At 38.9% G+C, this 15,351-nt stretch overlaps 2 protein-coding genes across 2 annotated transcripts; one reads left to right on the top strand and one right to left on the bottom strand.

Annotated features, from left to right (window-relative positions):
• Positions 1-3,965: 3,965 nt before the first annotated feature.
• Positions 3,966-4,403, bottom strand: LOC140179329 (cationic amino acid transporter 8, vacuolar-like). Its single transcript, XM_072218084.1, has one exon. The coding sequence runs from the start codon at positions 4,401-4,403 to the stop codon at positions 3,966-3,968; it is 438 nt and encodes a 145-aa protein (XP_072074185.1).
• Positions 4,404-6,320: 1,917 nt separating this feature from the next.
• On the top strand, positions 6,321-8,072 carry LOC140179328 (uncharacterized). The gene is made up of 3 exons (XM_072218083.1): positions 6,321-7,134; positions 7,207-7,317; positions 7,397-8,072. The coding sequence occupies exon 1, from the start codon at positions 6,321-6,323 to the stop codon at positions 7,041-7,043; it is 723 nt and encodes a 240-aa protein (XP_072074184.1). The 3' UTR covers positions 7,044-7,134; positions 7,207-7,317; positions 7,397-8,072.
• The last annotated feature ends 7,279 nt before the right edge of the window (positions 8,073-15,351 follow it).

Here is a 15,351-nt window from a genome sequence, read left to right as displayed (position 1 = left end):
TTTACAAATTAAAACACAAAAATGAAGGTTACTTTAATCCATTGATGTCAAGAATTAGTTTGAATTTTCACACCTTTGTATCAAGTTGTTGCCAGTGAGGTTTATCACGATAGAAAATCTTATAGGTTCTTTATAAGTTCTTTTTAAGCCCGCTGTACCTTGGGCTTAGTGGGATGTTCGAAGCAAACTTTTGTGTTTTGATATGAAAAATAATACACTTCTTGTGAATTTAGCATACTAATAAGTACAATAACTGAAATTTAAAGATTAAATTTTATTTATAGAATAACTTCAAGAAATAATTTGCTAATTTACTTAAAACATGTATCTATATTTAAACATGAAGTTGTATTGATTGTGTGTACAGTATGATAAGCTTCAATGAAAATATTTGACAATAGCAACTTTGTCTGGCATGCCTTGTTGCTGCCAACATTGTGCATTGTCTGGTAGTTTCTTAGTTTTTGTTGAAATATCTTTGTTGACTATTACACTTTTTGTTTCGACAATGTTGAATTTGTGGTTAGATTGCATCTAATAATACTTCTCTTTTTGTTATTTGAAGGAAGAGCTGCAATTGGCACTATTGAAGACCCTAGTTGGCGAGAATCTTTTCTTTGATAGGGTAATTCATCTCTAATGTCGTTTTCATTTCTCTTTATCTCTCCCAATCCCCTTTTCTTAAATATGGTTTCTTGTTCTTAGTCTTATCCCTATTTGTTGTATTAAAAGGAAGGAAAATTTAAGTTGCACGAAAAACATCTTTCAAGGAATCAGATTTTTCACAAGTATTTCATTAAATAAAAATGGTGAATGTATTTTTCCACCATATGATAATGTTTTATGGTTCACACAACTCACTTCTATATCACTTCCGAACTGATACTTTTTGACCATTGTAACCCTTGAACTAAAACGATAAGTTGAAATCCTTTCGCCACTTTGTATATGAGAAAAACTCTTTGAAAGATGTGTTTTCTTTTTCTTTTTTGAGTTTTTATATTTGACTTGTCTAATCTGGGCCTTTTGATTTATGACCTTTCCTAGGTGTTTGATCTCTTTGATGAAAAAAGAAATGGTGTTATAGAATTTGAGAAATTTATGCATGTTCTTAGTATCTTTCATCCATATGCTTCTTTAGAAAAAAAAAATTAATTGTAAGACTTCAGTTAGCATTTTAAGACGTACTCTTCATAGCACCGATTCTAATTCCATTTTTATTTATGGAAAGTTGATCCCTTTTGTTGTTTGCTTGCAGCTGCTTTTAGATTGTATGACCTGAGACAAACTGGATATATCGAGCAGGAAGAAGTGAATATCTTGGCATGTCCAAGTTATGAAATTGTTATTGGCCTAAATTTGTTTGTGTTAGCATAGGATAATTGTACGTTGATTTGTTGCATTGATTTTTGACTGCTACATGTGATAAATGGTGTTTTAGATTGAAATACTTGGGAGTTGGGAGGACTGCAAACTTTGATGAGCTGATGGCTGCTACGGCTACCAAAGGTGGCAAAAATGGAGACGTCGAAGAAAACAATACATGAGAGTTATGGAAATTACTCGTGAATCGAGTGACAACATTTTGTACTATTTAAAGAATTTTATTTTTGTTGTTAGTTGGTAGAGGACAAGCATAGAATTCATTATATATAATGTGACTTGCAATTTTATATATTATTTCTATGCTTTTATGCTCTGATTGAGAAGAATGTTGAGAAATCAGATTTTTTAACTTGAGATTTATTTTGTATTTGAGTATTAATGTATAAAACAATTATAGAAAAAATTATATATGTCACTAATTACTGTTTGATTTGTCTTATAAAAAAATTGCATAATATATTTATAAGTTTGGTAATAAAAAAGGACTAAAAATTTATATTGTGCAGTGATAAGAGTGAACTACCAACCTGTCCCCTGTCTATTTTGCAGAATGACAAAGCAACCCCTGACGAATAAAGCAATCCACTTCGGTCCCTGTTCTGTACTTCCGTGACACAAGGCGGTCCTTGTGGGTGAATCTCTGGTAACTACGAACACAAAACGCTGAGTTGTCACAGTGAATGTGTGTTAGCTTGCTGATGTAGATGAATGCTGCAGACGTAGACACCTCAAATAGTCAGGGGGTTAATTGTCCAATTCACGTTAACCAAAATGACTTTCCTCTTCCGTCTTTGTTCAATTGTTATGCTAGAATGAAGGAACTACCACCACCGCCCACCTCCGCTATCCCCAACCAACATCCGCCATCCTCAGCCATAGTTGCCACCATGTCAAAGCCTATATAAGACCAATACACAACCGCAACAGCATTGAACACTCCCTTCATCCCCATAGGGAAGAATGGCGTCAGGTTTCAGGCTTTACCGTGAACAAATCCAACTACGATGATGAACACAATAACAAGCATAGTGGCAATGGAGCTGAGTGATGGGTGGAAAAATGCCGGTTAAGAAATTTTAACAAAAGCAGCGTTGTGAGTACAGTCCTAACCGACAAAATTCCCACTATCAATTTAAAAGATGTCACAATTAAGAATAAATAACTGGGAGTAGAATTCCCAGGTCGTTTCCCAAAGAGTTGACACAACAGTGGAAATTATTGATCAAGAATTTTCTGAGAAACTTTTGAAGTTTGAGAACGAAGAAATAAATAACTGAAAATCGAAGCAATGAATGATAGCAAGAGGTGTTATGTATTTGAATTAAAAAGGCCTTGGCTAAGAGAAGATTAATTGGAGTTTCTATCCTTGTTGACTTTCCTAAGTACAATAGTAAAAGGTTGTTACTTCCACTCAGTTATCCTCTTACAGTTGCGAAGGAAGGTTATATGGGTAACACTAACTCTAGTTCACAAGTCCTAATCCCTTCCTAGGGAAGGATTAGAGTTAGTAAAAAGTGAGTTAGCCAGCAATCTCCAATTACAAATTAATACTTGAGTATTCCAACTCAAGGGGTTCCAATTAATCAACTCCCAAGCCAAGTTGAGAGCTTTAAATCATAACATGAATGCCATTTTCCCACAACATGGAATAAGAATAAATAGGAGACATGGTAATTAAAATAAATTAATAAAAATAAATTTAAAGCTGATAATTAATTGAAGGAAATCAAACAAGAAATGGAATTAAAAATAAAAATAGTTCATTGCATTAATAAATTCAAAATTAACAATATCCATATATGACCACAAGCAATTAAATGGAAAACAAAAAGAGTAGAATAATAGAAAGGCAAACTATAATGATGAAGACTTCAATCGAAGGTAGTAGCAACTCTTTCAATATCCACTCCAAAGCACAAAACTAAGAATACTAAGAACCCTAGGAGAAGAAGTGTTTTTTCTCTAAAATTCAAAACTAAAAATTAAAACTAACTGAAAGTGAATCTCCCTTGAGTCTCAGCTTGCCCCCTACCTCTAGTATGTGTTTTTGGGCCGAAAACTGGGTCCAAAATTAGCCCAAAATCACCCCCTGCGAGTTCTGATCAGTGCAGCACGTGACGCAAATCATGCGTACGTGTCAGTCACACGTACGCGTCGCTGGCCTTCTGCGCTTGTCACGCATACGCGTCGCTTATGATGCGCCAATTCACGCACACGCGTCAGGCATGCGTGCGCGTCGATCCTCGCTACTCAGCTCCTTAGTTTCTTGTGTTCCTTCTAGTTTTGCATGCTTCCTTTCCATCCTCTAAGTCATTCATGCCCTATACAGCCTGAAAAAACTTAACACACAAATCACGACATCAAATGGTATAGAGGGGAATTAAAAATTGACAATTTAAAGGCTTCAGAAGCAAGTTTTCAATCATGGAACAAAACTAGGACGTATTTGTAAAACCATGCAGTTTGTATGAATCAGTGTCCGAAGAACTGATAAAATCCACTCAATTTAGCACAAGATAAACCATAAAATAGTGGTTTATCATTGAGCCAATTCAAGATTGAGGTATTCCTAGTGCTGCTCATTGCAACACCATTGGCGATAAAAAAATGACAACAGCAATTGGATCCAGCATGTTGTACCCTTTTTGGAAGGAATTCACCCAGATCCGGAAGAAATCCAGATTGTTCTTGATCATACTGGCAAAATAAGAGGACCACGAACGGCCGAGGCCGGCAGCGCCTACAATAGCCTCGAGGAGGATGTTTCCGGCGGCAAGGAAGGCAATGAAGTCACCAAGATCGATACGAAGGAAGGAGAAAGAGCCGCCGGCAACGGGGACATCGACTGCAAACTCGTTGTAGCAGAGGGTGGAGAGGAGGGCAGAGAAGCCAGAGATGACGTAAGCAAGAATGATGGTGGGACTGGCGTCGGTGCGGGGCTCCTGGCCAATAATTGCGAAGATTTCGGAGCCGAAAGTGAGCCAGGTGAGGTCCCAGGCGGTGAGGCAGTGGCGCATGGGATTCTGGCTAGCGTGAGAGAGGCCGTTGAGCTCATTGTTGTCAGAGGAGCGGCTGAGGAGGCGATCCCTTAGATGGGGGCACGCGGAGGCAAAGTCGGCCCGGTAGGTGGTGAAGCTCTAGAATGAGGGTTCCGAAAAGAAGTCTTGCTTACTCCACCACCAGTAGCTCCAGGTGTGGTTGTTGGGGATGGCAAAGGTGGGCGGTGGTGGCGGTTCCTCCATTCCGGCATAGCAGTTGAGCGAAGATGGAAGAGGGAGGTCGTTTTGGTTGACGTGGATGGGAACAATTAACCCCATGACCATTTGAGGTGGATGGGGACAATTAACCCCCTGACCCTTTGAGGTGTCCACGTCTACAGCATTCATCCACATCATCAAGCTAACACACACTCACCGTGACAGCTCAACGTTTTTCGTTCGTAGTTACTGGAGATTCACCCACAGGGACCGCCTTGTGTCACAGAAGTATGGGACAGGGACTGAAGTGGATTGCTTTATTCGTCAGGGGTTGCTTTATCATTTTGCGAAATGGACAGGGGACGGGTTGGTAGTTCACTCCAGTGATGAAGGTAAAGTCAGAAAAAGAAATTTTTTTTTTAATTTGATAAGGCTATTGTCATGCTTTAAAAGCGTGACCGTATATCTCGCTATCGCCATGCTTTAAAGCATGGCCGTCTTGCTATCATCACGTTTTGAAAGCGTGACCGTATCTCTCACTATTGCCACGCTTTTAAAGCATGGCAGTCTGTAAAAGCGTGGCAAAAAATAAAGCGTGGCGATAGGTCACCAAAATTTTTCTTGTAGTGTAATGTACTATTTTAATTTATTATGTATTTTGATATTAAAATTGTTAAGTTTGAATGCCTATATTGTTAGGAAATTATTTAATTTTCTAATTTGTTTGTGGGCAATATATTAATTATAATCACAAGTTGTACTATTTCAAATTAAATGACTTATATAACGGTGATCTCATTTATTGTTATAAATGTTAAATTGAATAAGTCATAATTACTTTTGATTTGGAATTAATCAATTAAATGAGAATAAAACTAGATATTATCTTTTGGGCTTTAGATACTATTTTTATTCGGTTTTAGGGTTTAATGGGTGCCATACTCAAATATAAATATTGACTTCAGGATTTCGGTCCTCAACATACCAAAACTGCCTCAACAACTCTTTTTCCATCAGAGGAGTTGCTATTCAGCTGTCCTATTAGGGATATAGAAACTTTTGGTTGAGAAAGACTGAGACAACTCTTCCATTAATTTCTAATTTCTAATTTCTATATGTAAAGGTACGCTTCCGCACTATGATATATATTTTTTTCGTGATTCAATATAGATGATCTGGATTATAAAGCAATTTATTCCAACATATATTTGAGTAAGTATGTAAGGACCAGAATCTTTGAAAAGTCTTATTATGATCAAGTCTTAAATCCTACAATTATTTATAGCCTTGATTTCAGAGATTATTTTATTAAAGATAATTAAGGCAAGTTTTGATTTATTGGATTTGAGATAAGTTATGATTATTATCCAATTTTATAATTATTGGATTATTTTCTATATTTAAAGTATAAGGTTGATAGTTATGAAATAATAAGGATTTTATATGAATTGGATCAGATAAATAATATTTTAAATATTATTATTACTGCTATTTTGGAAAATGAAGAAATTAAGTATACTATTTCTAATTTTTAGATTTGGGCATTTTATTGAAAATAATTTGTGAAATTGGTGAGCAAATAGTATTTTCTATATATAATTAGTGTTGGATTTAATTTGGGTTTCAATTACTATATTATTCCCAATTTTAAGTGAAATTACCAATTTACCCCTAACCCTAAAACCCTAACCCAGTGACCCGGTTCCTTTCTCACCCAACCCAGCAGCAGCAACACAAATGTTTCTTTTTTTTTCCCTCAAACCCACACGCAGCAACAGTAGCAGATCGGAGGAGTGGGGAAGAGAGGAGGGGCGACGATGGCTGGGGCCTCACTGCCGCCGCCGTCCAGCTCAACGCCGCCGCACCCTACCTGTTTTCCTTCCTCCCCTCATTCACGCGACACATAGCAGCAACAGCTGCCAAACGAAGCAAAGAAAGAAAGAGGGAACGGAGTGCGGCAGGGAGAAGGAGAGGAGACGCGTCGGAGCCGCGGGGCCTCACCGCCACCGTCGCGTTGTGCCGCCGCATTCCACACCTTGCCGCCACTGTTGTACACCGAAGGGAGAAAGAGAAAGAGACACGGAGTCAGCGTCGCGCAGAGAAGGAGTCGCTGCCAGCTCCATCGTCCTCACTGCCTTGCCACCGTCGAGCTCGCAACCTTGGAGGGAGCACAGCGCCGCCGTGAGTCCTGACCAGAAGAGAGCGAGAGACCAAGAGAGGAATATGGAGTCGGCGACGCACAGGGAGGCACTCGCCGCTGCCGTCGCGCGCCGTCGCCTGTCTGGGTTGCTCTGCCGCCGTGAATCTCCTCGCTGTTGGGGTCTCACCGTCGCCGTCCCTGTTGTGGCTGGTGTCGTCACTGAAGACCCACCATTGCTGGAGAAAGGAAGAGAGTCAGAGGAGGAGAGCCACGCCGGAGAAGAACTGCCGCGGAGCTGTCCCTGCCGCTGCGCCCAGTAGCTGTCGGGAGCCTTGTCGCCGTTCATGGGGTGTGTCGGTAAGCTCATGCCGTCGGAAAACCTCGCTGCCATCACCGGAAAAGCCACTGCCGGTAAGGGCCTTGTCATTAGCCTCTGTCCTTTTGAATTCCGAGAATATTATGGTCACTGCATGTTGGTTTCAGTTGTCGTGATCGGAATTCGTTGCCGCTGCCGCTTGAGGTGGCTGTTGGGGCTACCGCCCAACCGGTTCAGAGGTCGTTGCTGTTCGGTTCGGCCGTTCTTTCTTAGTTTCAGTAAGTATTCCGGTTTCGAGAGCTCTGCGTTAGTGTTCTGTTCTGTGTAATAAAGTAATCGTAATGTTAATGGTTTTAGGAGCTAGAATCCGGTTCGCTTGTGCCGTTTGGGGCTGTTTCTGCTTTTGAGAGAGCGGGCAGAGCCGAGATTTTGATTGCCGATGATTTCGGGTCGAGATAAAAGGAGTTGGTTAACGAGTTGGGTTGTGGTTCCAATGTTGTGAGGTAGGGGCGCTTTCCAAAAACTATAGTTTATTATTGGAATTATTACATATGGGTACTGATGTGAGATATTGTGTATTTGGTGATTGTATCTGCCTTATGTATTATTTGATTGACTCGAATGATTATGGATGTTGGTTTGGCCGAATTGTTGTGTGGCTTGTGAAATGTAATGTTTGAAATTGATTCTTTAAAGATTTGAAATGAGTTTAATCCGTTGAGGATTGGTTTGAATTGAGTCAATTATTTTGATGATGTGGAAGATAGAATACTCTTGAAATTCAGCCTGTGTTGCTTTAATTGATTTGGTTTTGATAAATGATTTATTGCTGAACCGATTCTTTAAAGCTTTGGAAATGAGTTAAATCGGTTGATATTGAGTTGATTTTTGAAATGGCTTCCTTGAGATATGCCACTGAGGCGACTGTTGGATTTAGCTTGCTTTTGAATTGATTTCTGGTTTTGAGCTGTTGAAAAGGAATGAGAAACGGTTTAGTTGGGACCCGAACCGGGTGGCAAAAGTCCAAGTTTTAGGGGAGGTGCTACCGAAATTTCTATAGAACCCGAGTCCTTATTTGAAATGTTAATTGGGGAATTTTGAGTTTAATGCCTTTCCTATCTATTTTGAGGATTGTGAAATTATGGCTTCTTTATTACCTTTACTTAGAACAATTAAGAAAGCAATGAAGTTATGCTTTGAAAGAATTATTGAAAAGAGAATCATGATTTATCCTTATTTTCCAAGAAGAACAGTATGTCTTTGGGTACAAGTCATTTGAAAGAGAATTTTGCTTTGAGGCTGTTTTAAAAGGTAAAACGGGTTTATGTTTTTCTCTATTAAACACAAAGATTGTCCTTTGGGAGAGTTTTCGTGATTTTAAAAGGAATTGGATTTCGATTGATGAGCCTCATTATTTTGACGTTTTAAATAAGGTTCAAAGTATCTTTTGAACTCTAGTTTAACACAACAAAAATGATTCTCTTATCAGTTTGAAACGCTTCAGATTTAATTATGGAATTGAAGCCGGTTTTGTTTAAGTAAAGGAAATGGTTTTGAAAGAAGTAAAGGTTACGTGACTCGGTTTGGCTTAGATCCTATTTTCTTACTCAAATCAGAAAGCCAATGTTTTAATGATTTTAAATGATTTTGGCGAAATGAGATATGTTATTCTCCCCTAAAGATTTGGGACTCTGCCGAGAAACTTTGTTATAAAATTCCATTGTTGAATGGATGATTTTGAGTGTTTCCAAAAAGAATCTTTAACTTGCCATGGTTATGGAAGTTTAGAAAGAGGATGCCGAGAGTGGCATTGTTTTCAAAGGGGAATTTACCTTGAGTAAAAGTGGCTTATGAGCCTAAGATGATTTGAGAAATGAGATCTTTAAAGCCAAGGCTGAAAAGAGTTGAAACTCAATTTCAAAGTGAAATGAATTGAGAAAATAATTTATGGCTTAAATGCCGACTTTATGAATTTAATGATGTTGAATGGTGGAAGTGCTGTTTTGTTGTGAGCCGGAATGGCTGTGTATGATTATACATATTGGTTGGTTTTGGATTGAACCGTGAGCCGGAATGGCTGTGTATGATATGAATATTGGCTGGTTCTGGACTGAACCGTGAGCCGGATGGCTGAGATGGATGTTGATCCATGGATGAGATTGAATGCATGTTTATGCTGAATCATTGATAAATGTGAATGTTGCACTTCCACTATCTGAGATACGAGTTTCCCTGGGTAGTAGCAGTGGCTAGCCACCACGTGCTCCAGGTCGAGACTTGATACTCTGTTGACCCTATGTCGTAAGTGTGGCCGGGCACTGTGAAAGGCCCGGATGAGCTCGCCCCCATAAATATTCACCAGTGATGGTGATGGATAAATATTCACCAGTAAGGGTGATGGATATGGATCATGATTATGATCAAGTTTATGATGAGTATAACTCGAGTTGGGGATGCACGACAGAGGGACAGTCCAATGGTTAGCTACCAGGACTTGTCGGGTTGGCTTTATAACCGACAGATGATATCATCAGCCACTAGGGACAGGCATGCATCATATGCATTTGTGTGACATTGGTTGGGTGTGCATATTATACTTGGTTTGCCTATGTGATTAATTGCTAACTGTTCTACTTGTAATAACTGTTTGTTTGTGCTTGAACTTCCTTCCTGTGTTTGCATCTGGGACTCTGTTGGATTGTGGTGATTGGTTGTTGGTTGGATTGTTTGGGCCTAGGGCCGTGGTTGAATTGAGATGGACCGATGGTTGGTTTCGGTATTGTGGTTATGGTTTGGAAATGCGTGAAAGGCTAATTTGGTTCAGCATAGATAAACCTTCTGAAATGCTTTTGAATATTGTTTAAATGAACAGTTTCTTCTTTCAGAAAAAGGATTTCAGATTTCTCTTTTATTGTAAACGGTTGTTTTTGAAAAGAGGCATAAGATGGTTATTAATCACTGGTACGGGTTATCTTCACGTATCCTATTACAGTAATTCCCAAAAACCCTCTACTGAGAACCCTTTCGAGGATGATGTTCTCACCCCCTACATTTTTCCCCTTTCAGGATATGGGCGCAGAAGTTACGAAGAGTTTATTTAGTTATTGATATGTTCTGTACTGATATAGATTATTTATTGTACCCTCGCCTTTATCTTGATATATTCTGTGAGAGGGATAGGGATTGTATTGGATAATGCTTATAATATTATCTATGTATATAAGTGTATATATGTATGTACCCTTTATGAGTTTTTGTAAGTTGTATGGTATTTATGGATGTACGTTATCGAACGAAAGTATCTTTGGGAGCGGTATTGCGGTTTAAAGTTTTAAACAGGCTCATATTTTAGTATTAAATAGTATAAGTGTCGTCGTAATGTCCGAGCTATCAGAGTCGCGCAGCCGGAAGTGTGAGCTCTGGTAGTTAGGGTGTTACATTATGGTATCAGAGCAGTTCTTCCTGTAGAGCCTGAGGAATGGACTGACTATGCTTCAGTTGCATACTCTGAGCGTTTGTCATGTATTAGGTCTTGTCGAATGACGAGAATTAGAGTTTTATGCACATGACAGTCTATTGATTAACGCTGTTAGTCTTGCATTGCATAATTCCTGATATTAAGTTCGGCCGGCTTAATACTAGCGAAATATGTATATGAAAGCGCTGATGGGTTATCATAGATGAAATCCTAGTTTTGAGTAAAGCGAATCGCGGGTTTTGGAAAAGTTGGAAACTACTTCTCGAGGCTATTCAGTTGTGTGTCTTGAATTCTGTTCGAGTTGACATGTTCTTTCATATCCTAATTTGAAGTTCTTATTTGCTAGACCTTTTGAAGAGTAATTTGATGTCTTCACTCTATTCCTCTATCCATATGTATTCTTGTTTGACCTTAAGTGCATATGCTGGTTTAAGATCTTTGTTGCATCTATCTTCCTCTGTTTGAGTTCTTCTTGATTCAAGTATTCTTTGATATAGCCTTGAACCTGTCTTAATGTGCTGTGACTTTTAACTCCGGATTCTGAGTCCATTCTTTGAGAAATTGTTGATTCAGTTTTTCTCTTACTTGACAGTGATCACAGCCAATTTTGAGATTTTATAAATTGCTGTTGATTAGATATATGCTTTTCTATATATGAGACTTTGAAATTATTTATACAGTTTAACAACTATTTCTTTCTAATACTTTGCCTGTACTTTTACTGGTTTATGTAATTGTACTTATTTTAAAAGTAAATTTTGACCTTCTAGTAATTTTACTATAGTTCTAATGGACATCTTTATTTGATTGTGTATTTGGATATTTTCTGAAATACTGGAAAGAAAGAATTTTTCGCTTTCATTCCGGTTGAGTTTCATTTGATAAGCTTTACTTAACTTATTTTGAATTGAGTTTGGTTTAGCATACTACATAGTTTATGCCATTGTTGTTCTTTTGAAAATGTTGGATTCATAGCTTTCTTCTTATGAACGGACTGGTTCCTTCTTAAGCTTTTCACCTCTATGAATGTCATACGTGATTATGTTTTTAACTAATCTTTTACATCTTGTGAACATTACCATTGATCTTGGTTTGTCCCCTCTTGTGAATCTCATCCTTATGTGGGTCAGTTTGATTCGTTTCAGGATAGTACATTGTTTATTCTCCCATTATCTCTACAAGAGTTTTTAGTTAAAGATTTATCATTGAAAAATTACAAATGATTGAGTTGTCTTTTCTATGACTTTTGTATTCTTTTGGATCAATTTAAAACTTGTTTGATATTTCATGCTTAGTGGATCTTGTTTGAACTACTCTAATTTAAGATCCTTTCTTGCAAGGCTTGACTCCTTTTTAGTACATCTTAAACTTCTTGAATGTTCTTCTGAGATGGGGATTTCAAGAACACTTTTGGAGTATTGTTTTGGACTTTTTAAAGAAGTTTTGAATTCTCTTGTAAGAAGTTTTAAACGGAATTTATTTTCTGTTTCTTGATTTAGATTGAAACCATTGTTCAATATTGATGAAGTTAATTTAAAAATCGGCATGCGCTATTTTAAATGAGGTTTTGGAAAGTTTCCTTATTTAGTGGAAACCAGTTTGTTTGTAACGCACCACTTATTTCCTTACCAGATTGTAAGCAAATTTTTATCTCGGAGTTTCTTTTCTAAAAAGAGTTTAACTTCCTCTTTCGTACTTGCTATAAATGTTATACATGCTTGTTTGAATATGAAATTTTGAGAATTTTGAACAAGCATCTGATTATTTCCGAGTTTTTATGAACTGCTTTTGGTTAAGTTGTGCATTTAATTATCTTTCTAAAATATTTGAGGAAATATTTTAGCTCTTAGCCAAAGTTGTGTGCATTTGTTTTTGGAACTCTACAAAATCTACTTCAACATGGAATTGTATTGAAGTAAAGCCACATTTATGCTTTTGTTACTCTCTTGAAGGACATTTGTTGCTTAACTTTTCTTTTAGACTGCGAGGTGATTTTCCTGCAAGTTTTCGATTCTTTTAAGAACAATGTATTCAGAAGTATTTTTAATCATGCCCTTGAGTTTTGTGAGCTTTGCCTTGGGTTTGAGATATTCTCTTTTGTAAACCTCATACTTCATCGACTCAGTTTGAGTTTGTTTCAAGCTGATGCGCTGGTTATCTTCTTGTTGATCCTATTGAACTTCTTTGATCTAAGGGTTATCTTTGAAGTTGTCAATTGAATTATGTCTAGCAAACTTTATTGCTTGAACATCCATGTTTATCTAGGATTGGATATATTCTTTCAAATCTATGACTATTGTCTTTGACATCCGTCTCTCCTTTCTAAGATCTCATATTCTTCTGAGTAGACTCGAGAATTGTTTTGGTATCACGTGCGACTTGTAGACGTAGTAACGCGATACGTTAGTTCTTTAAGATGTGATGTGTATACGGAAGTTGAAGCGGTAGGTGTGCAACGTATGAGTTGTGGGCATTTTGTTCCTTGCGAACGGGTTTGTGATTGTCAGGCTTGTGATCAAATTTGGGGTTTGTAAGGTGCTTGATGGAATTGGAAAGTTGAAACCTTGAGGTTGATATAAGATTAGTGTGCGGATATTGAGCACATCGTTTTAACTCCATCCTGTTTTCTAGCCTTTGATGCCTTGCCCTACTCCCATGTTATCTTTTGCATTGAGCCTATCTTGTAACGTTTGCCTGGCAGTTACACTCCTACCTTTGCATCCTTATGCTTATGATAATCAAAGTATTTGAAAATCGTATATATGATTATATTTTGAGATATTTTTGCTTCTTCTTTAAATGTGTTCAAGGGTGAACTGTTATGGAATTTCTTCCATTTTGTATCAATTTTCGAGGGCGAAAATTTTTATAAGGTGGGTAGAATGTAAGGCCCAGAATCTTTGAAAAGTCTTATTATGATCAAGTCTTAAATCCTACAATTATTTATAGCCTTGATTTCAGAGATTATTTTATTAAAGATAATTAAGGCAAGTTTTGATTTATTGGATTTGAGATAAGTTATGATTATTATCCAATTTTATAATTATTGGATTATTTTCTATATTTAAAGTATAAGGTTGATAGTTATGAAATAATAAGGATTTTATATGAATTGGATCAGATAAATAATATTTTAAATATTATTATTACTGCTATTTTGGAAAATGAAGAAATTAAGTATACTATTTCTAATTTTTAGATTTGGGCATTTTATTGAAAATAATTTGTGAAATTGGTGAGCAAATAGTATTTTCTATATATAATTAGTGTTGGATTTAATTTGGGTTTCAATTACTATATTATTCCCAATTTTAAGTGAAATTACCAATTTACCCCTAACCCAAAAACCCTAACCCAGTGACCCGGTTCCTTTCTCACCCAACCCAGCAGCAGCAACACAAATGTTTCTTTTTTTTTCCCTCAAACCCACACGCAGCAACAGTAGCAGATCGGAGGAGTGGGGAAGAGAGGAGGGGCGATGATGGCTGGGGCCTCACTGCCGCCGCCGTCCAGCTCAACACCGCCGCACCCTACCTGTTTTCCTTCCTCCCCTCATTCACGCGACACATAGCAGCAACAGCTGCCAAACGAAGCAAAGAAAGAAAGAGGGAACGGAGTGCGGCAGGGAGAAGGAGAGGAGACGCGTCGGAGCCGCGGGGCCTCACCGCCACCGTCGCGTTGTGCCGCCGCATTCCACGCCTTGCCGCCACTGTTGTACACCGAAGGGAGAAAGAGAAAGAGACACGGAGTCAGCGTCGCGCAGAGAAGGAGTCGCTGCCAGCTCCATCGTCCTCACTGCCTTGCCACCGTCGAGCTCGCAACCTTGGAGGGAGCACAGCGCCGCCGTGAGTCCTGACCAGAAGAGAGCGAGAGACCAAGAGAGGAATATGGAGTCGGCGACGCACAGGGAGGCACTCGCCGCTGCCGTCGCGCGCCGTCGCCCGTCTGGGTTGCTCTGCCGCCGTGAATCTCCTCGCTGTTGGGGTCTCACCGTCGCCGTCCCTGTTGTGGCTGGTGTCGTCACTGAAGACCCACCATTGCTGGAGAAAGGAAGAGAGTCAGAGGAGGAGAGCCACACCGGAGAAGAACTGCCGCGGAGCTGTCCCTGCCGCTGCGCCCAGTAGCTGTCGGGAGCCTTGTCGCCGTTCATGGGGTGTGTCGGTAAGCTCATGCCGTCGGAAAACCTCGCTGCCATCACCGGAAAAGCCACTGCCGGTAAGGGCCTTGTCATTAGCCTCTGTCCTTTTGAATTCCGAGAATATTATGGTCACTGCATGTTGGTTTCAGTTGTCGTGATCGGAATTCGTTGCCGCTGCCGCTTGAGGTGGCTGTTGGGGCTACCGCCCAACCGGTTCAGAGGTCGTTGCTGTTCGGTTCGGCCGTTCTTTCTTAGTTTCAGTAAGTATTCCGGTTTCGAGAGCTCTGCGTTAGTGTTCTGTTCTGTGTAATAAAGTAATCGTAATGTTAATGGTTTTAGGAGCTAGAATCCGGTTCGCTTGTGCCGTTTGGGGCTGTTTCTGCTTTTGAGAGAGCGGGCAGAGCCGAGATTTTGATTGCCGATGATTTCGGGTCGAGATAAAAGGAGTTGGTTAACGAGTTGGGTTGTGGTTCCAATGTTGTGAGGTAGGGGCGCTTTCCAAAAACTATAGTTTATTATTGGAATTATTACATATGGGTACTGATGTGAGATATTGTGTATTTGGTGATTGTATCTGCCTTATGTATTATTTGATTGACTCGAATGATTATGGATGTTGGTTTGGCCGAATTGTTGTGTGGCTTGTGAAATGTAATGTTTGAAATTGATTCTTTAAAGATTTGAAATGAGTTTAAT

This window comes from Arachis hypogaea, chromosome 15, assembly GCF_003086295.3.
Source record: "Arachis hypogaea cultivar Tifrunner chromosome 15, arahy.Tifrunner.gnm2.J5K5, whole genome shotgun sequence".
Taxonomy (NCBI): domain Eukaryota; kingdom Viridiplantae; phylum Streptophyta; class Magnoliopsida; order Fabales; family Fabaceae; genus Arachis; species Arachis hypogaea.
This window is presented reverse-complemented; position numbering and strand designations above follow the sequence as displayed.

Bases quoted from the DNA above. Each gene is read 5' to 3' on its own strand.
- LOC140179329 (XM_072218084.1), bottom strand. From the start codon at position 4,403: ATGCGCCACTGCCTCACCGCCTGGGACCTCACCTGGCTCACTTTCGGC.
- LOC140179328 (XM_072218083.1), top strand. From the start codon at position 6,321: ATGTTTCTTTTTTTTTCCCTCAAACCCACACGCAGCAACAGTAGCAGA.